The 20,164-nt window shown below is 40.9% G+C and overlaps 3 protein-coding genes across 7 annotated transcripts in view; 2 read left to right on the forward strand and 1 right to left on the reverse strand.

The window, feature by feature from the left end:
* TMEM11 (transmembrane protein 11) overlaps positions 1-20,164 on the reverse strand; it is a 377,196-nt gene that overhangs the window by 228,589 nt on the left and 128,443 nt on the right. The window lies entirely within an intron of this gene.
* Positions 1-20,164, forward strand: part of PTCD1 (pentatricopeptide repeat domain 1) — a 155,338-nt gene that overhangs the window by 87,451 nt on the left and 47,723 nt on the right. The gene's annotated exons all lie outside the window — the stretch shown is intronic.
* SMURF1 (SMAD specific E3 ubiquitin protein ligase 1) overlaps positions 1-20,164 on the forward strand; it is a 41,494-nt gene that overhangs the window by 17,595 nt on the left and 3,735 nt on the right. Inside the window, exons 2-17 of one of the 5 annotated variants that reach the window (XM_065732826.1) lie at positions 5,690-5,728; positions 6,384-6,492; positions 7,008-7,141; positions 7,260-7,325; positions 8,206-8,281; positions 8,602-8,855; positions 9,651-9,735; positions 11,957-12,103; positions 13,227-13,431; positions 14,027-14,130; positions 14,534-14,648; positions 15,320-15,498; positions 16,317-16,454; positions 16,828-16,948; positions 18,438-18,639; positions 19,446-19,530. In XM_065732826.1, coding sequence (XP_065588898.1) covers positions 5,690-5,728; positions 6,384-6,492; positions 7,008-7,141; positions 7,260-7,325; positions 8,206-8,281; positions 8,602-8,855; positions 9,651-9,735; positions 11,957-12,103; positions 13,227-13,431; positions 14,027-14,130; positions 14,534-14,648; positions 15,320-15,498; positions 16,317-16,454; positions 16,828-16,948; positions 18,438-18,639; positions 19,446-19,530 — 2,059 coding nt within the window. Of the gene's footprint in view, positions 1-5,628; positions 5,729-6,383; positions 6,493-7,007; positions 7,142-7,259; positions 7,326-8,205; positions 8,282-8,601; positions 8,856-9,650; positions 9,736-11,956; positions 12,104-13,226; positions 13,432-14,026; positions 14,131-14,533; positions 14,649-15,319; positions 15,499-16,316; positions 16,455-16,827; positions 16,949-18,437; positions 18,640-19,445; positions 19,531-20,164 lie in introns of those variants that run through there. The other 4 variants (XM_065732827.1, XM_065732828.1, XM_065732829.1 and 1 more) reach the window with 4 other exon arrangements.

Genomic DNA, 20,164 nt, shown 5'->3' on the forward strand with positions numbered 1-20,164 from the left:
GGGCAAGAAAAGTAGTTAGCTGAAGGTGCCAAACTCACTTTGAGAGGTTTGCCTTCAACTGTAGCAACTAAAAGGGCCTGGAACTAGTTTGAGTAAGAGGTGGCAATTAAGTGTAGCTGGAATTTGCCCCATTGTACAAGAGCTTAAGAAATCCCTTGGGTGGCCTCTGCTTTAGGTCTGGAGCTGGGCTGAGGACAGCTGTAACAAATGCCACAATAGTTGGGGTTACTTGGGTTTTACATCTGAGTAGAACATAGGAGATTGCATTGAGTATGAGAAAGTTCTTGGCCCACACTAGAGGAAGGCATAGCAATCTTGTAAGAAAACTGATGCAATAATAGGATTTAATGAAAAATGTAATCTGGGAGTTAGCTTTTGTACCAGGCATTTGTTATGGGTGAACAAAGGGGAAAAAAGAGTTAGCATATAGATAATTGGATATGCTTATTTCTACTTGTCTAATTTGTGTGCCTTTCTCTGATTCAGCGTGGGCTTTAATTCAGCTTCCTATTGATCTCTTCTTTTTATTTAATCCCCGTAAAGTTCTCCAGCTAATTCCATAACTCTTAGTGTTTCTCCAAGGTTTGTATCTCAGTTCATTCTAAGACTTGCTTTACTGGTCGTGCTGCATGCAGTCTCAGTTACTGGGAATTTAATGGGGTTTGTTCTTCCAATAGTCCTGCGCTGTTTTTTTCTTTAATGACTTATTTTCTGGGGGCTTAATCAGACCTATATACATGCAAGCTGTGAAAAGCTATGTCTGGTCAGTGCCCAGGAGGATTTTTTTTCATTTTGAGTAATTCTTAGGAATATTGGAGATGAAACTGTTCAGTTTTGTCAGCTTGCTGTTGTTTGCACCATGAGGACTCCTCTCTCATGTATGACATCTTTATGCTTAGGTAGGATGGAATTCTGATTCTTGGCAAAGTGGATACTTTAATGACATGTTAATGGACTAATAAAAATGGCTTTTTCTGGGTGTGTGGTTTTTTGAAGAGCTCTTCAAAGTTGTCCAGTGTTTGCAACTGGCTGCGTGAAGCCAAGTTCCAGCCCACGAGGAAGGCATGCCTTGAAAAGAGGCTTTGATTCTCACTGCAGCCTACACAAAAGGGCCACAAAAAGGCTTCATGCATCGAATCCAGCAACTCTTTGAGAACTGAGGTTTCCTAATGAAGCATTGCTTTAATCTTGTAGTTTAGTTTGGTTTCAGCTTCAGTACAGGCAGTCTTCAAATGTTGGGGTGTGATGTCAGCCCCCAAGTCTGAGGGTCTTGGGCTTTGGGTCTGGTTTGTGGCAGACTGCAGGTCTGCCTGGCACCGTGGCACTGACAGCACTCATGTAGGTCACCCGAGGTACACATTGATGTGTAAAATAAGTTCTGTACAGATAATGGGTTTCTTTGGTGGATGTGAGACTTCAGTTTGGTTTCTTTTCTGTGTTAAGCACCGCTGTGATTCACTTACTGTAAAGTTGAAGCAGTCCGTGGATTTATGTGTTGCAGTCTGAAGCAGACAGAGGAAGACGAGAAGTATTCTTAAAGCAAACAAGAAAAGGACTAGAATAGAAACCTTGGCCTTTGTGGTGACAGTTTAAGCTTCAGTTTGTGAATAAAATGGTATCTTTCAGTTCAGTGATGTGGTTTGCTGCAAAGGAGCCACATTTTGACACACTCACTGCCTTTAGCCGTCTTTCCTTTTCCATTAAACTTGCTCTTGTACTCTATCAAACATAAATGATTGTCAACTTAAAAAAAAAAACAACAAGGCACTTAAAAACCTTCACGGGTTGCCTAGTAGTAGGAATAAAACCAGGCGTTTATCTGCAGCGAATCCTCCTTTAAGGTTATGTGCACAGAAGAGGGGTGATAAGGGAGGGAGGAGAGCACTTTCCACACAAATTGTGTGGCTGCATTCTGACAGGAAGTGATTTCCCATCACAGATCCTGCAAAGGTTTTAACTGTGGGCCGCGGTGCTTTGGGCTGTTAGAGCAGCATGAGGTAAATTGCTGATGCTTACGCTTTTTCTTTTTTGTGTGAACATGTTTGTTTGTTTGTGGAAGATTTTCTGCATTTGAAGCCCATTATTTTTCTGTGCAGTTCTCCGCAGACCTTCTCGGGATGGAAGGGTCCAACAGCTCGCGGTGCTTTTGATGCTTTTGCTACATATCTCCATGATTAAAGATGGTCTGCTCAGAAGTAAATACTAAATAAAGTCCTTTCTATGTCATTAGCCTGCTGGCCTAGTGTTTACCTTCTGTCAGAAAGTAAAATGAATATATCCTGGAATCTAGCAGCGTGTTTGCACAAGCACAAATGATTAACCTGGAATATCAAAGGGAAGGCCAGAGATGGCTGAGAGGTTGGTTTGCCAGCATCCCTCGGCACGACCTTCCTCCTTTCCCAAGGAGGACACAGATGTGCTGCTGGTTGCCCTTGTCTCCCAGATTAACTTGAGTGCTCAGGTGAGTGCTGCTGCTGGCTCAGCTCATAGCCACATGTGAAAATCCTCCATTTCAGCAAGGAGGTGCTTACCTTTAACTCAGAGCATGGAGCAAAGTGTGAGTAAATGCAGTGCTTAGTGCAGGTGCTCCTTTGCATTGGTACAGACTGGTGTCTGCTGAATCTTTGCGTGTCGCAGAACTCATCTACCAGGTTTTGCAGAGCTGAAAACAATTACAGCAGCTTAGCACTATGCTGAGGGAAGGGGTATGATATATGTGAGTAAATGCATTGTTGATGCAGAGACAGCAGCGTGCAAGATGGCCCTGCAGACAGGCAGCTATCCTTTGAGCAGGTTTGCAGGTTGCTCTGTTTACCTGGGGATGTTTAATGGTTCCTTGCCCAGGCTCTCCTTCCCAGGAAGGCCGGTCACGCTCCAGAGGCCGCTCGCTGGTGAAGCAGCAACTTTCTGATGCAATGTTCAGCCTGGCTTAGTGCAGGCAGTGCTTCCCTTCCTACACCTGCTGCAGCTCCTACAGATGATTCACTTCTGCTTTGGGAGCGGGTGGGCAGCCGGGGGCTGGCTGGAACCGCTCGCCTCCCCCGGGCTGCGCTGAATCCGCAGGGTGAATCCTGACTTTGTCTGAGCCTCGTCCTTTCTTCACCTTCTGCCAAATATGCTTTCACGTTAATACTTCACCCAGCTGGCTAATTTGGCCTTTGAAATTATCTCAGTAATGTCAGGTGCTTAAAAAAACATTCCCATCTCTGTATAAATATTATAATTGGGATGTAAAGACGTTGCTTCAGTGTTGCTTGGGATCTGCAGTATAAAAAGAAGTTCTTGAGTGCTGCATAGCAATCTGGAGCACAGCATAAACAAACAGTGTGTCAAGCTGGAACAAGTCGGTTGGCTTTCAGAAGGCTGAATGCAAATGACCGAGACAGGAGAATTAGTGCCTTTTGTAACTTTGCAATAAATATGAGCAGATTTCTCCTGCAGATGAGCTGTAAGCTTTGTTTGAAAGAAAGGAAAAGCACTTTGCAAAGGCTGGATGCTGGGTTTTGTGCAAGGCCTCAGCAGAGCAGCTGGTTTGCAGACCAGCATCCATCCCTTTTCCTGCACCTCATCTGTGGGCAGCCACCTGCCGTGCTGGGGTAACGTTAATCTTTTGAGCTTCCATAGGTAAATCCAACTGAGTTTGGTGCTTTCAGACTGAGGTGGCAGCAGCCAGACCTCGGAGCAGTCTCACTGAGGTCCTGCTGGAGGCTGAACATTGAAGAAGCAAATTGGGAGCAGCTTTATGGATCCCGGGGGGGCCGTGTGCCCACTGCTGCTGTGATTTCATGTCCAAGCATCCCACTGCTGACTTTTGTCACTTGTTTCTTTACTGGAACTCAGTAATTTATAGCTTTGAAGTGATGGGGTACTTGAAAATATTTTTGCCTTAGTGAGTTTCATATGCAAATAGTGGAGCAAAGCCAAAGGTCTCTTTCGGGCAGCCTGCTCCTAGGAGCTGCTCTACAAAAGTTTTTCTGCTACTCGCTGTTGTGCCAGTGTTCTTACTAGAAAGAACAATGGTTTTCTGCAACCCAAAATTGAAGGTTTCATAGGCTGCAACCAGAAAATTGGCAGCCTTGCTCCTCTGCTGTACACTGAAAGCCTGTGGCAGAGAGAAAAGAATTAACTGAAAAATATAACTCTTTGGTAACAGCTTTAGAAGCTCTGGCTGCCAGTGAGCTCTGGAAAGCACACCTGAAGTGTAGAATAAATGTGATAATTATACAGTCAGACAATATGCAGATTGTTACAGATGGCATACTTATCCAACTTGATAACATATTCTTAGAATTGGGGCTGGAAAGTGGTATGAGTTATTTGATTTAAAAAAGGAGAAGCTCCACCGCTCAGAGGAGCTTTAACATTCGTTTTGGCGAGTGCTAGAACATTACAGTTCTGATGTTACCTGTGCTCGGTGCCTGCTCTTCTGCTTTTTCCTCTAAAGCACCCACATCGGGAAGAGGAAATTAAGCTTTGCCCTGTCGTGCTTCCACAGAACAGCAGCACACTGATTGTGTCATCCTGTTCTACTTGAAACTGAATTGCCGTGGTCCTGCAGACTTCTCCTTTTTGGTCAGTGGTTAAAACGCTCAGGAGGAGCTTTCCCTGAATATGCAGTTTACCAATCTCAGAAGCACATAATTTTTAATCCATTCTAAAAATAGTTTTGTCTATTTTTAGAATGGCTGCTTTAATTACTAGTAAAACCAAAGGATTGGTGTATATCTATTTTTTCTGTGAACGTCTGTGTTAAACTGGGATGGCTCTGCTCTGCTGGCGTGACGTGTGAGGTGAGGCAGTTTTCATTCTGCTAGATACTTTAGCTGATGGGTTGTCGCTGTGGAATTCCAGCAGAAGAGCAAAATAAATGTGTATTTATACACATCTTCACTGTGCCCAGTGGAGAGCTAGCGTGTTTAAATGCTCCCAGGGTGACTGGAAGTGCAGGGCCAGACAGATGAGGAGTGTCTGTGCCGGAGGAAATGACCATCTGGGGTTTTTTCTGAGTATTCGTTCTCATGCTGAAGGATAGAACATGGTGGAGAAGCCTCAAAGGCTGTTTCTTAAAAATACCTAATTTTTGCTTGAACCGCTCTGTTATTGAATGGGATAGGAGAGCAGGAAATGATGTCTCAATTGTGGCCCTTCCAAAGGAAAAAATCTTGGTGCTTTCTTTTTCCCCAGTATGACTACTTGCTCCTGACTGAGACCACGTGATGTTCATCACAGAGCCCTTCTGTATCGGTGAGGTGTTGAGGCTGTTAGAGCAAGGCCTCCAAGGGTTGGCTTTACTAATGTCCCCAAGGGCAGGCGGCTGCACAGTGTCCAATGGGATCTGGTGCAGAGGTCACCTCCGGGAGCCCCAGAAACATTCTTGGTCCAAAACCTCCTTAGTCCTCATTGTAACATGGGTGAAACAGCAGCAGCAAAATCTTGCTTAAGCACATAAGCATGGAGTATAGAAAACAAGGAGGCTTTGACACAAAGAGACGTTCAGCAAATCTGTACTTTGCAACAGCAGAACAAACCAGCCAAGTGCATGTTCCAATCACTGGTAAAGAAAATGATGCTCGTATTTAATATTTGGGTTTATCTTAAGATAGATAGTCAGGTAGTATTGTAAGGGGTATGATTGCTGTAAGGCTTTATTTGTTTTTAAGATTTCTTTATCTGGTATTTTGTTTTGCAGTATTATGTGCCAAGAATCTTGCAAAGAAAGATTTCTTCAGTAAGTATGCCTTAATTGTATAACTATCTGCTCTTAATTGATCAGTTGAACTATAGCTTGTGCGTTACTGTCCTGGCTCATTTTAGTATGCAATTTGTTCTGTGGTTCCACGCTTGCAGTGGCATTGCATTACTACACAAACACACATTGCTCTGAATGGTGTTTGGGTGATGCAGGCTGTGGTGTTGGAAAGACCAGGGGCTCTCAAATTCTTGTTGAAAGTCTGGCTGATGAGACTGCAGACAGGCTGCTACTCACAGTTCTTTCTGTGGGTTACCAATAGCATCCATCTGTAATGGAAGTACTTGCAGAACACGCCAAGGGTGCAAGTCAAGTATCCCAGAGCTGCAGTCTCGATGTTAAGGATTGAATAAAAATGCTTACTTACCAGTATGCATGGACCATGCAAGCACTGTTAAATTAAGCATGTTTAACCTGTTTCCTAAATTATTTTACTATTTATGGCAGATAGAAATGTGTAGAGCAGAAGTACCTTGTTCTTTAATTAGGAGCTCCTTTCTCTATTTTTGGTTTTGGGATAATGGCACCTTTCCTTTCTTGAGGGGAGAAAACATGCAGAAATTCACAATATCATTGTCTGGGAAGAAACAAAACAAAAAGTATTAAGTTTAACAGCCCCTTTTCCCTTCCACAGGACTTCCTGACCCATTTGCAAAAATAGTTGTTGATGGGTCAGGTCAGTGCCACTCAACTGACACTGTGAAGAACACGTTGGACCCCAAATGGAACCAGCATTATGATCTGTGAGTTGTTCAGTAGCTCATAAGTAAATGTGTGTGTGTGTATACATTCCATAAATCTATCTGATAAACCTGCTAATAAAGGATTGCTTCTGTTGCTTCTAGGTGTTTGAATTTGGAAACACCTGTGTGTTAGGTACAGAGCACCACTGCTTGGGGTGAGCTCTGCTGCAGCAGTGCAGTTCAGCTTTTACAACGGATTTTCCGTGTAGTGATTCCTTTTCTGCAAAATCTTAGAAGTAGGAATTTTTTAAAAAGTTTTCTACATCAATTAGTTTGATGCTTAGGTTTTAATGAGGCTGTCGGTGGTTAATTTGTGCTGCAGCAATATCAATTTAATGTGCTGTGTAAAATTGTAGTGCAGTTATTCATTAATAACACCATTTGGGGCTTAAGCACTTCTGTATTTATGTAAAAGGAGTGTGATCAATGCACTGCAATGTATCAGAATTTGTGCTGCAGAAATGCTGTGGAGTAAAGTGAATTTTTTTTTCCAATGTGTTTTGGTTTTTTTTTAGATATGTTGGGAAGACAGATTCCATAACCATCAGCGTATGGAACCATAAAAAAATCCACAAGAAACAGGGAGCTGGCTTCCTGGGGTGTGTCCGACTCCTCTCCAATGCCATCAGCAGGCTAAAAGATACAGGATGTAAGAGCAGCTCCTGCCTGGCACAGTCAAGAACTTCAGTGCCTTGTATCTGAGTAGTGAGTAGTGTGCTGTCCCAGCCCCTCGGTGTTTTGTTGATGTTTCCTGTTCTTGTTTGCAGACCAGCGTTTGGATCTATGCAAACTAAATCCCACAGATACTGATGCTGTGCGAGGCCAAATAGTGGGTAAGAATACTCTTGGTTAAACATTTGTCTTCTTAGATAAATACGCTATAAGGGCAAATGATGTATTAAAAAGAAACCCATAGGCATTGCTTCTGTGCCTTTTCTGTGTTGTTTCTTCAGGTTTTAATGGGATTAGGTTACATAACGTGAATTGTTTTGTTGTACTCCTACAAACGAGTTTATTTGCTCTTATTTAATAATGGCAAGCAATATTAAAAAGAGGGAGTGCATTTGGAAGGGTTCCTCACACAGCTCTGGAAGGGTGAATGTTACTGTAAAACTAATCGCTTTTGGACCAAGATGACAGGCTAGAAGAATGTTACTTGGATAAGAGGGACCTAAGGAAGGTAAAAGAAATGTTGCAAATTGCTGTTTTAATACCATCCTTGATTTTTTACTATTTCAACATTTTCTCTGTTCTGGCAGTGCTGGTTTTACAGCAGACAACCTCTGTCACCACTTTGCTCTGCCTCCCCTTGCCCTGCCCCAAACCCAAACCTTTTCAGTCTGCGTATATCAATATGTTTAGCAAAATCCAAATTCTCACCGTAATGATGACATCTAGTGGTGAGCAGTTTCTTCCCGGCTAACCTTCCCAAATCCTCATGAAATGCACAGGTAGGACCTGACATTTGTTATGTACAGAAATAGACCCAGCTTCAGTTTTGATGGTGATGGTGACGCCCCTGGTATCTTTTCACCCTTCTGAAAAAAATCAGTTATGTGTTATGGTTATGGAAGGAGTTGGGGTAAGTGGTGCCCTCTCGTACATACTGTATGGTTTTAGTGTTCCTCAGTATTTTATCCTGAGTGGGTTGCCTGGTTTTGGTTATTGTTTAGGGAACAATTGTTATTAACTTGTGTTTGTTTTTTATTTCAGTCAGTTTACAGACACGGGACAGAATAGGCACCGGAGGTTCTGTAGTAGACTGTAGAGGGCTTTTGGAGAATGAAGGGTAAGGATTCCTTTCTTTACACTCACTTAGAAAAACAAGTTTATATGTGGAAAGAATATAATGACTATTCTCTTCTCTGGGAACACATAACAGGCAGTAAAGCTGTAGCTGAATGCTTGCTTGAAGAAAATAAGCTGAACTGACTAAGACTTGATATTGTTTGTTACCAGTACTCCTGGCACTTCTTGTTTGGCTAAGAAATTTGGTGTATAAACAGCAAAGAAAGTGGCACATCTTGGGTTGAAAGTTACTTGAGGTAGTAGGGAGAGAGAGAAAAACAGTTATTTCTGCATTCACTTCTGTGATGGAAACTCTTGAAGTTTCCCCATTTTCAGAACGGTTTATGAAGATTCTGGACCGGGGAGGCCACTGAGCTGCTTTATGGAAGAACCAGCACCCTACACAGACACTACGGGGGCTGCAGGTGGAGGCAATTGTCGCTTTGTAGAGTCTCCCAGTCAAGATCAGAGGCTTCAGGCACAGAGACTTCGGACTACTGAAGTCAGAGGTCATGTACAGACACCTCAGAACAGACCACATGGTCACCAGTCTCCTGACCTACCTGAAGGCTATGGTAAGCATTTTCCAGAACCATTGAATTGAAGTTTTCAAAAGACTTCAGAGAAAAAAATCTCCCATTTTGCCATATAGATGTGGTTTACCTGTTAGGACATGCAGTATCCATGAGCACCTAATGGTCTGCATTTTGGGAAAGGAGCTATGCAGTGCAGCTGCAGGTTTGAGATTGTCTAATTAGCAGTTGTCTACTCCAGGATACACTGAGGGGTTGATGGTAAATTAAACATGAGTTTGTGGTATGTTACTGTTACAGAGAATTCACTGCTAATCTTGGCATTGTATCTAGGGAGAACGAATGTAAAGAGCTCTTTAAACTAGAGCAGTAATGCTATTTTTTCCTTCCCCTTGGCATATCGTGTAGGTTTGAGCCCACATTTGAGAAAAGATCAGGAAAATATAAAAGCAAAGAAGCCAGTAGTACAGAAGATTAGGAAGGATAAGATTAAGGAGAATTTAAAGCTTGGAAAAGAGCACGCCAAATCTAGGAGGAAAGAAATCCAGTTTGGGGGCTTGAGATGTCTCAAGATCTAAAAATAAAAATACAAACTGAAACATGCTGGATTTTTGAATTTGGAAAGGATTGTTGGGCTGTGTAGTCAATGAAACTTGTGAGGACTGTGTTTAAGGGCAAAGCAGTCCATGCTGAGAGAGATCAGGTGGGATGGCTCAAGTTCTTTCTCCTAGCTCTGACACAAAGACAATGTACACTATTGGCTTCAAACAAACTGTTTATTCAGGTTGTTTTTTTTTAGATTTGTACCTTACAGTAATCTTCCATCCATTTTGACAGAACAAAGAACAACGGTACAGGGCCAGGTTTACTTTTTGCACACACAGACTGGAGTTAGCACATGGCATGACCCTAGGATACCAAGGTATGTATTTATAGTTACAGTCTCAGGGCCATGGGGTGGGATTCTGTGTGTATGCAGATGTAAGATGAACCTTCAGGAGCAAAAGTCTGTGAATTCTTTAAGAATAAAATCTATAAAGTGGATTATCTAAATTTAAAGGAGAGATATGAGCAGAGGGATGATTTTGGATCTCTCCAGTTAGCTTTTTGCCAAACATTAGAGGTGCCTTTTTAAATGAGAGAATTATCTACCAGTGAGTTGTGTAAAATGAGTGGAGAAAAGCATGTAGTCCTTTAGGAATTCCAAAAATGTCAGTGTGACTTCATTGTTGGTTTGGGGTTTTTTTTGTAAAATTGAATTTCTAAATCAAGGATTTTTTTGTGCAAAAAACAATTTGGACCACAAATAAAATAAAAAGATAACTACTTCCTTAAAACCATTGCTTCCTGAGTATTGAATTTGTAATTTCTGCTACAGTAGTGCCCATTCTTGTACAACTGAAACAGAGATTATTTGTCTTTAAACTTGAAGTGGTGGTGGGGTTTTTATGCTTCAGACCAATGATTTGCAGCTAGGAAATTGGAATCCTCCACATGATTAATTTAGTAAAGCCTCTTTAAAACTTAACCTGCAGTTAATCCAGGTCTTTGTGACTAAGGTCTGTCTGTCTTCCTTGAGGAGCTCTGAATCTGGGCTGTTTCTCTGGGCTTCCTGCATGCCCAATTCTGTAGAGTTTGCAGCTCTTCAGCTGCTGTGTTCATTATATATTAGACCAATGTGATACAGGATATTAGAAAAGTAATATGCAGTAGGGTAGGCAAGAGTGTTGATATAACCAGAGTATATGGGAGGATATGAAAAAAATGAGGTTTAGAGAGAGATAAAATAGCTGATGTTAGATTAGCTGGTGTTGCTGGAAGAAGAAATGACAGTGCTCATTCTTTATGTCACTCACATCAGGCTTGGACGCCCAAAGCCTTGTTTCTTCTTCCAGTGATCCTGGATTACTTTACTGCTTATTTTGCTAGAAGTTTTAGCCAGGTTTTTGGGACCAACAATGTAAGTGACCCAACAGTGTCTCATAATTCACAGGTCATTTGTCTTACTTTAGGTAAAGTTGGCTGTTCTTTACCACCGAGTTACAGTGCAAAAACATAACCTTGGCATTTAGCACAGATGTAGGTTAAAACTTGATGTCATCAGATCTCTAAAGCACTTTCAGATGCACAGCTGATTGAAACAAATGGTTACAACTATAATCTCCTTTTAAGGAGCCTAACAAAGGCTTGTCTGTCTCCCTGTGTACCCCATGCTGGCTTGTACCATCCCTTGACAGTAATGAAGCCTTTGATGTACAAAGTGTTCTACCTTTTCTAAAGTCTCTCATCCCCCTATTCTGATGTTGGGTTGTTAGATTTCGGTAAGGAAATATATAGAGTGATGTCTTCAACCCTGCATGATAGATAAATCCATGTCAACTGTCTGGAGAATACCTCACTTAGCAGCTTTTCTGTCAAAACAATAGTTCTTCAGATTCCCCTCCTTCCTTTTCTTGCCACTGTTGGTATTTTTACTGTATGAGGTAGCTTTTAAGCATTTTAAATGCTCAAGGTGTAAATACATCCTGTGTGTTGAATTTAAATGCTATTGTGCTCCTGAAAGTGAGTGATTGCCTTTAGCAGCGCTTACAAAGAATGACAACAGGAATGAAGGGGTGAACTTGTCAGCGAAGCCTTACTGTGCACGATTTCTCATACTTAAGTTCCTAACTTTGCTTAATTAGCCTCTTTAATTAAGAGGCAATTTTTACTTGTTAAGGGATCTTAGTGTTGGCTGTCTTGGCTTCTTAACCTCTTTTTATTTGGAGGCAGTGGTTGGTTTAGAGGCCTTGAATTTTTAGGTTTTCTGCCCATAGCTTGCATTAGTGTTAATGGGATTTTTTTTTCCTGTGAATTTTTTTGCTTCAAAGAAGGTCTCTCTCCTTTAGCAGCTCTGCCTAAATGATGATGTTGCATCTTTAAGTTACATTTAAAGACTTGCAAGGACAGATTACAAAATTGCACTGCTTAGATTGAGGATTCTAAAAAAGCAACATTAAAATAGCTACGTGTGCTCCTTTCCCAAGACTTTCCTAGCCTAGAATCACTGAGAACCAAATGCAGTCCCCCTCCCGATCCTCTTAATGTAGTTGGCTCCACCTTATTTTTGGGACTGCTTTAACTTTGTTTACTTTTCTCTTTAGAGACCTTAACAGTGTGAATTGTGATGAACTAGGACCTCTGCCTCCAGGTTGGGAAGTTAGAAGTACAGTTTCAGGAAGAATATATTTTGTAGATCATAACAACAGAACCACCCAATTCACAGATCCACGACTACATCACATCATGAAGTAAGAAACTTGCATTGATAAATAATCATCTCAAGTTTGGATTCTTAAACCATTTGTTTTTGTACAATTTTAGCCACAGTCTGGGAGTCATGAGGAGCTGGAAAAAAACAACAACAACTGTGTAATGGTATTAGGCAACAGATGCAAGGCAGTGGTTTTCTGTGTGGGTCTAATCAGGGTCTGAATGTTTAGTTGTCAGCCCTAGTTTTGTATAACCTTCAAACAAAGACTCCACAAAACTGTTTTTATTATGCCCCAGGGAGGGCTTGCATATCTCTGCACAATGCTGATCTTTTAAGTTGGTTTGACAAAACTGCACCAAGTTGTGTTGGAGAAGATATGCAGCTCTATAAGTGCTGGGTTGTGGGCTCAGGGATCTGCCAGGCAGTTCCACACTGCTCTGCTCGTGTCTCTCTGGCTTAGCAGTTCTAGTTCTGTGCTAGCTCTTGCTAGACCTGAGCTGGCTTTGTGCTCCCTTGAGCTCCAGACAACGGGACTATAAAGCCAGCTGGAGTGTGGTTGCCTGGTGCTGTGCACAGCCAGCTCAGGTTTAGCAGGATTTAATAAATTCAAGCTCTGCATCATGCAAAAGCAGCTGCAGTGTTACAGAACTGACCCTGGAAGATGCCTGATTGCATGTGTCGTGCCTGAGTTCAGAATTTTTCTTGGATCTGATTTGTCTGTGCTTGATGCCTACTGCAGAATCTCTTGATTAAAAAATAAAATGGATCCTCAACCCAAATAAAGTCATGACTGATGAGGATAGTTAATCGTTTGAAGCTTCATCTATCTGGGACAAGTACATATTTCTCTTCCAATGATTGTAGGGTAGTTCTTTTCTACTGTGTCATCATAACTTCGGGTGGGACTGGAAAAAAAAATCACTGCAATCGTCAGATGGTTCCATTTATAAAGCTGTTGTTTCATTAGAGATCTCTTTTTATGGAAGTTGTCTCCATATGGGAGAAATACCAGTAAGTTTTTATTTATTCTTCAGTCAGCATTCGGTGATGTTGCTGCACAGTAACAGAGTGCCTTTTATTAATCAGATTTTTCCAGTATTGTTTCTACATCTTCCTTATTGTAATGCTTCCAAAATAAATATTTTTCTTTTCTATCAAAGCCATCAATGCCAGCTAAAAGAGCCCAGCCAGCAGCCACTGCCAGCTCCAAATGAGGGGTCCCTGGAAGAGGGCGAGGAGCTGCCTGCACAGAGATACGAAAGAGATTTGGTACAAAAGTTGAAAGTTCTTAGACATGAGCTCTCCCTTCAGCAACCACAGGCAGGTCACTGCCGAATTGAAGTATCCAGAGAGGAAATATTTGAGGTATTTGATGGACTTTTTACTACTAGTATCAATTTTTGTCACTCAATACAATAAAAGATCAGTTTTATTTAGCTCAGGTCTGTTTAATGAGAGAAGTGGCAGATCCGGTGGTATCATATGAGTTATCAGAACTCTGATTAAATTGAAGAAAAACCTTTCACCTTACATGAGGAAAACTAGATTACGTAACGTTACATGGACTTTTCTGACAAATTTAAGCATTCTTTTTCATTTAGAAATAACAGCAGTTGAAAACTTAAAAGGAATTGCATCTGCTTGTTATTATCACTTGTGTATGTAGGCATGTAAAAGGTAACTCTAATTGGGAATTCTACTCTCCTTAGATTGGATTACTTTTTAAGTACCTTTGTCTAGCAAAAGGGAATTAAGCATTTTGTGGACTTTCTACCAACAAATATTAGCATTGTCATTGGAATGTGCTTTAGATTAGCCCTTTAACAGAATGTTTTCTGTAGCTGAGTAAAAAATCTATGTATTATACTAATGCTTCTTAGTAGAGCTAATTATAGAAAAGAAATAAAATGTCTAATCTGTTTAAATATATATACATATATATATTTATACACACGTACAGGAATCCTACCGTCAGATAATGAAGATGAGGCCAAAGGATTTGAAAAAGAGGCTTATGGTAAAATTTCGAGGCGAGGAAGGCCTGGATTATGGAGGAGTAGCAAGGTGAGATTTTAGCTTTGTCTGACACTTTTTAGCTGTAAAATTGTGTGTGTGTGTGTGTTTCAGTGAGTCTTGTTCAGACTTGATTTGCTTAAGTATGTCTCTGACAGTGCTTAGGGGATGGGTAAGGAATGAGATGGCATTGATGGCATTGTCTCATGACTTACTAGCTATGCTAATTCATGTTAATTTCTTCACTAGTTATAAACTAAAAGCAAGCTGCCTGTAAGGTGGAAAAGGTACTTCATAGGTTCCTAAGTGCCCCTCTTCAGTCTGCAAATGGAAAGCAGTAAAAGATGTAATTTGAAATAAGAAACCGATAATTATGTTGATGATTCACAATAACTGTGTTGTCTAAAACTTAAGTGGAAGTTGCATTCTTCTAAAATAACACTTTTTTTGGCAGAGAATGGTTGTATTTACTGTGCCATGAAATGTTGAATCCATACTATGGACTATTCCAGTACTCTACAGATAATATTTACATGCTGCAGATCAATCCAGACTCCTCTATCAATCCTGTAAGTATTGTCTTCTGAGTATGTGTACTTTAAGACGGTCCCTCACAGTTTATTGTTACAGCTGATTTTTTCCTGACAAGAACATAACAGACAGTGAAGTGGGGTAGAAATGTGTTAATGAGTCTATAGTACAGAGGTGCAGGGTTTGCACAGAAATGAAAAAAAACGTGAGAGGGGAGTCCTCCTTTGATAAGTAACTGAATTCTTTGGGGTGTCATTTGAGACTCATTGGTACTGGCTGGAATGCATGTTGATTCTGAGGTAGGTAAAAGTACTCTTCGTTTTAAATGCAGGTAATTGTGCAAACACAGCATTCTGTGCAGTGTCTGCTCCATGGCTGTAGGGGCTTGTAAGCCTTGCTTGCCCTTTCTTAGTAAGCTGCTGTGTCGTTTGGATGGTTTCTTCCCCATTACTGGTATTGATGTAAACCCTAAAAGGAGCAGCAATTATGTTTGCAAGGTCTAAAGTACTCGTATACAATTTATTAGGTAAAGTGCAGATGCTTGTTTGATGTGTTTAATCATTAAATGCTTCTCTTTTTGGCTATGTTATGAGGAAAAATTGTGTTTCCTTTTGCCCAGAGGATTGCAGATGGTTTACACTTATGTAGCCACGAGATGTCAGTGTTAGAGCATCTTTCTGCTGCCTGATTCTCTCCTCCCTCCCTGCAGGACCATTTGTCTTATTTCCATTTTGTTGGTCGGATAATGGGTTTGGCTGTGTTCCATGGACACTATATCAATGGGGGGTTCACAGTTCCCTTCTATAAACAGCTCCTGGGGAAACCCATTCAGCTCTCTGATCTGGAATCTGTTGACCCAGAACTACACAAAAGTTTAGTCTGGATTCTGTAAGTATGGTGTTTATCAGTTGTCTTGCTGTGGAGAAAATAGTGCTTTACAGAAAATAGAAAGATGTTGTAATGGGGGAGATGGGTACAACATTCCTGAGTCACAATTTCTATGTCAAAAAGCTCAGTATATTTGAGAAAAAAATTCTCGTGTAAACTGTGTTAGCCCTCCTTGTTGTAAATTAGGTTCTAAATTAAGTTTGCATGAGTATGGTAGAATACTACAGTATCAAAATCCTCAGTGTTCTGTCCTGAGTTTGGAATTACAACCTTCATTCATAAGTAAATGTGGATTTGATTAAGTTTTGATTAAAACAAAAAAAAAGGAAACTAATTTTAATTAAAAATGAAATAAACTGTAGTTATTTGAACTTCGTACACGTACAGTTTAGGACAAAATCCATCACCATTAGGTGTAGCTTTGGGAGTCTTTAGCACTGCTTTGCATTGTCTCTTTTTCATAAAGACTGTTTTAAATTTATGTTACTGAAAATAATTGTGACTTCTTCTGTGCTACGCTCAATACATGACAGCAAATTGGTTTATTGTTGTGTATGTGTGTGTGGAGGGTTTGATTATTTATTCATTATCCTGAGTACTACTACAATTGTAGTAGTGAGAATGACACCTCTGATGGGGCTCCTCAGCAGGCATTACAGAAATTAGTGATTGTGGCAGCATTCCTCTGGTGGTGTGAAGTGCAGATGGATTGTTAATAGGTTTATCCTGAAGAGTGTGCATTCAAATAACAAGCTGCCAGCATCACCACTGCGAGTGATCGAAAGTACAGAGTTTACCTTCCATCTTTCATTTATTAGAGAGAACGACATCACCCCGGTCCTGGACCATACTTTTTGTGTGGAACACAACGCTTTTGGGCGGATTTTACAGCACGAACTCAAACCAAACGGCAGGAACATCCCCGTGACAGAAGAGAACAAGAAGGAGTATGTGAGGTATTGCTGAACAGACACAGATCCTGCAGATGTAGTGGGAAGGAAGGCAGTGAACACATTGCTTTTTTTTATATGGTGAAACCAATGAAATGGGTGTTTCAGAGGGAGATACCTGAGTCATTAATTACGTATTTTCAAGCAGCGTACCATTATAAAGCCTGGGAAGGTGAAGTTGTGAATTGTACTTTGTGTTTTCTGTTAATGGCATAATAATGAGCTGTTGATAGCAGAAGGAATTAATAATCACTTCTTTCATACAACAAAATGTGTCTTTTAAAACTAGTTCCTCTATAAAATGAACTTTGCCTAGCCTTGCTCTAAAAAGCCCAGCCTTATCCAGCTTGTCACCCTGACTTTTTGTTCCTTCCCTCAGGTTGTATGTGAACTGGCGATTTATGAGAGGCATAGAAGCACAGTTCTTGGCTCTGCAGAAAGGTTTTAACGAACTTATTCCCCAACATCTCCTCAAGCCTTTTGACCAGAAGGAACTCGAGGTATACATTTTATCTGCTTGGTATATTAGTATGTAATTTTATACGTTCCACACTCCAGCACTGGTTTGAAAATAAATAAGAACACAATTTACTGCAGTTTATATACCAGAAGGCGATGCATAACCAAGGCTGTATGTTTAACCAAACACTTTTTGGCTTATTCTAGACATTCTTTGGGCTAGTGTTAGTCAGAGGACTGCTCGAACAGGGAAGACAAATACAAAGTGTTGTGTAACCAAGGACTAATGCTCAAAGCAGGTGGTCTGGGCAGAGAGACAGAGTACTGCAAGTCTGAGGAGCTGCTGGCAAGACCTAACCTGTTATTTGCCCCAGAACTTGTTTTCTTCAGTAACTGTTTTAATACGTCTGTTTCTATAGACACATAGGTCATGGTTTACAGCAGCTGAAGCGAGAGAGCACAAAGAAAGTAAATTAATTAGTCTTTGCATGTAATCCCGAGGTATAGAACTCTACACCATTTTTCTTCCTATTTTTGGTTTATTATTTTAAAGAAGGCAGCATGTGGAACGTGGACTATTTGGGGTACTGGAAGAAATTGTTTAATGGTAGTAGTTTGTGCATACCAACCGTTCACGTGATGTTATTGTGTTCCATGTGCTAGCTGTTTAAAAGGGCAGATTGTAAATCCAGTTAATATTCCAATACTGTCCAAATGAGGATAGTCACAGCTGCCCTAATACTGTAAATTAGTCCAAGTGGGTACTGTCTTGGTGGCACAGAAAGACAGCTGCTAAATGTTAGCTCTTGGAATGAGATTCTCAATATGGAATATTATGGGAAATTTAGAATATGACACACATTTTGTTTTGAGTGATGATGTCTTCTGTATGCCATTTATTTGTCGTTGCCAGGGTAGCTGGCTAGATTCATGTCCAGTAATGACTTCCTCTTTCAATATTTTGCAACCTGGTTTCATCTGGAAAAGAGATTGAAGTAATCCGTCCAGCCTTTGTCAGAGAGTCTCACAAACAGCATCAAACAACAGCTGCAAAGTTTTTGTAGTTAGGGTCAGTTATGGACAACGGACCAATTATGAAGTAACCATAAACTGAGCACTTTTCTTGTAGTGGGTTATTAGCAACCCTAGGACAAAGCCAGATCAGGAAAATGTTTTCTGTGTCAACTCAGTAGATGGCATGCCTTCATCCACATCTGTGCTGTATCCTCATAAAGATGTACTGTACTTTTCAGGTAGGCTAGATTTAAAAAGCAGGTCTTGAATGGGCATCTGATTTCTTCTGAAAATTCCAGTTCTGGTAAGTGTAATCCTCGGCCTCAGTTTCACTGCAGATTAACTGGGGAGATTTACTTCCTGTCCTAAACTGTTTTGGAGCGTTACTGTGTACCAAAAAGGGCGGCTCGAGTGCATAAAGAATGCTGGGCTTTGTGAAACAGCTTGATGTATGTTTTCATAGCTGCAAACCTGAAATGACATAGGATGTTAAAGCATTTTCTAATCCATTAACAGCTAATCATAGGAGGCCTGGATAAGATAGACCTGAATGACTGGAAGTCAAACACACGTCTAAAGCACTGCATGGCAGATAGCAATATTGTGAAGTGGTTCTGGCAAGCGGTGGAGGCATTTGATGAAGAAAGAAGGGCAAGGCTTTTGCAGTTCGTGACGGGTTCGACGCGTGTCCCACTTCAAGGTTTCAAGGCTTTACAAGGTGACTGATGTGGAGGCTGAGTTAACGTGTGGTGGAAGAAAGACTGTGTGGAATTTACTAGGCCCTCCTAGAATGTCAGTGTGTTTCTGGATAACTCGATCACTTCACAAGCTTTTCATCCCAAGAGCAGTTCTGCGTTTATCAGTGGCTGTTGGTGACCACCTTGGTTGTTGCTGACAAGTCATGCAAGCTGGACAATCCGTCCTCATGTAGCACTTAGGCTGGTGTCAGTACTAACTTACCAGTCTCTTACAGTTCTGTGGGCTGATGTTGTTAGTATCATTGCTTGCAACGGGGTACATGATTATAGAGGAGACTGAACAATTCTTTTATATGAAAAGCGTATTCTCAATGATGTTTGGCAACAAAGATTTAGACTTTAAAGCAACTTCCTGATAGTTGCAATTTTTTTTTGTTAGAAAAGGTAGCAGTGCCTTAGACTGCTGTGATTCTTCTGATAACATTCCATCTGTTGGCTGTCAGTACACTGATCTTCAAAATTCAAATACGTAGTTCTGTTTTGCAAGAAAAGCCTTCTCACACTTGGTCCTTTTCATTTTTGAAGTATAACTATGCAAAGTTTATCTGCTTTCCAAGATACTGACTCCAAGTCTGTTGTCGTTAAGAGACCCATCATTTCTGTTATCACTTCACCAGCCACAGGTCTGACCCTCAGACTTAGTCTATAGCATACTTGTACCTGCATCTGGAACTGTAATTTTCTCTTGCCTTTTTATAAATAGCAAAATATGTGTGCACGAATGCTATTTTGTTGAAGTGCATTAACTAGAATGTCTGTTTGCAAGGTTCTACAGGCGCTGCAGGACCCAGACTGTTTACCATCCATTTAATAGATGCAAACACAGACAACCTTCCAAAAGCCCACACTTGGTAAGGCGAAACATTCTGCTTGCCAGTGCTTGTTTTCCCTTTGTCCTAAAGTAGCCGTCTCAGTCCTGGCTATGGATTAACCTGTGTGATGTGCTTAGATGAATCCAAGTATGTTCTGCTAGCTTGGAAATATCTGTACTCTGCAGCCAACAAAGTAATTGACTTAAGTTCTTCTTGCTTAATTTATGCCTTCTATATTATCTGTGCCCCAAGATTGATAAGTCTGAATAGAGAGATGTTAATTTCCATGTATTCAACAGAAGTATTCACTGATAAATTACTCATAGCAATGAATCTTCAGGACAAGAAAGAATAGTTTTTATATGTAAAATGTAAGAAAGGAGTGCTATTTGATATTGAACTGAGTTCTCATATGGAAGCCTCGCTATCAGGAAAGGAGATCATTTCAGTAGAAGCTCGGATTATCTACAGGCAGAACAAGGAGCAGGCCTGCCTGGTGTCTTGCTTTCTTTGCAAGTGTCCTGCATCTGCCACCTGCATCTCCTCTCCCAGAGCCAGCCCAGCTGAGACATTCCTGCTGCAGAACTACAGTTATTTCTTTGGTGTTGTCTCCTTTGGCCGCTGAAGGGGCTGAGGCTTTGACGCTGAATTTACAAGTCCTATCTACATGTAG

This window comes from Cyrtonyx montezumae, unplaced genomic scaffold, assembly GCF_038088225.1.
Source record: "Cyrtonyx montezumae isolate F1298 unplaced genomic scaffold, pur_monq_1.0 scaffold_16, whole genome shotgun sequence".
NCBI lineage: Eukaryota > Metazoa > Chordata > Aves > Galliformes > Odontophoridae > Cyrtonyx > Cyrtonyx montezumae.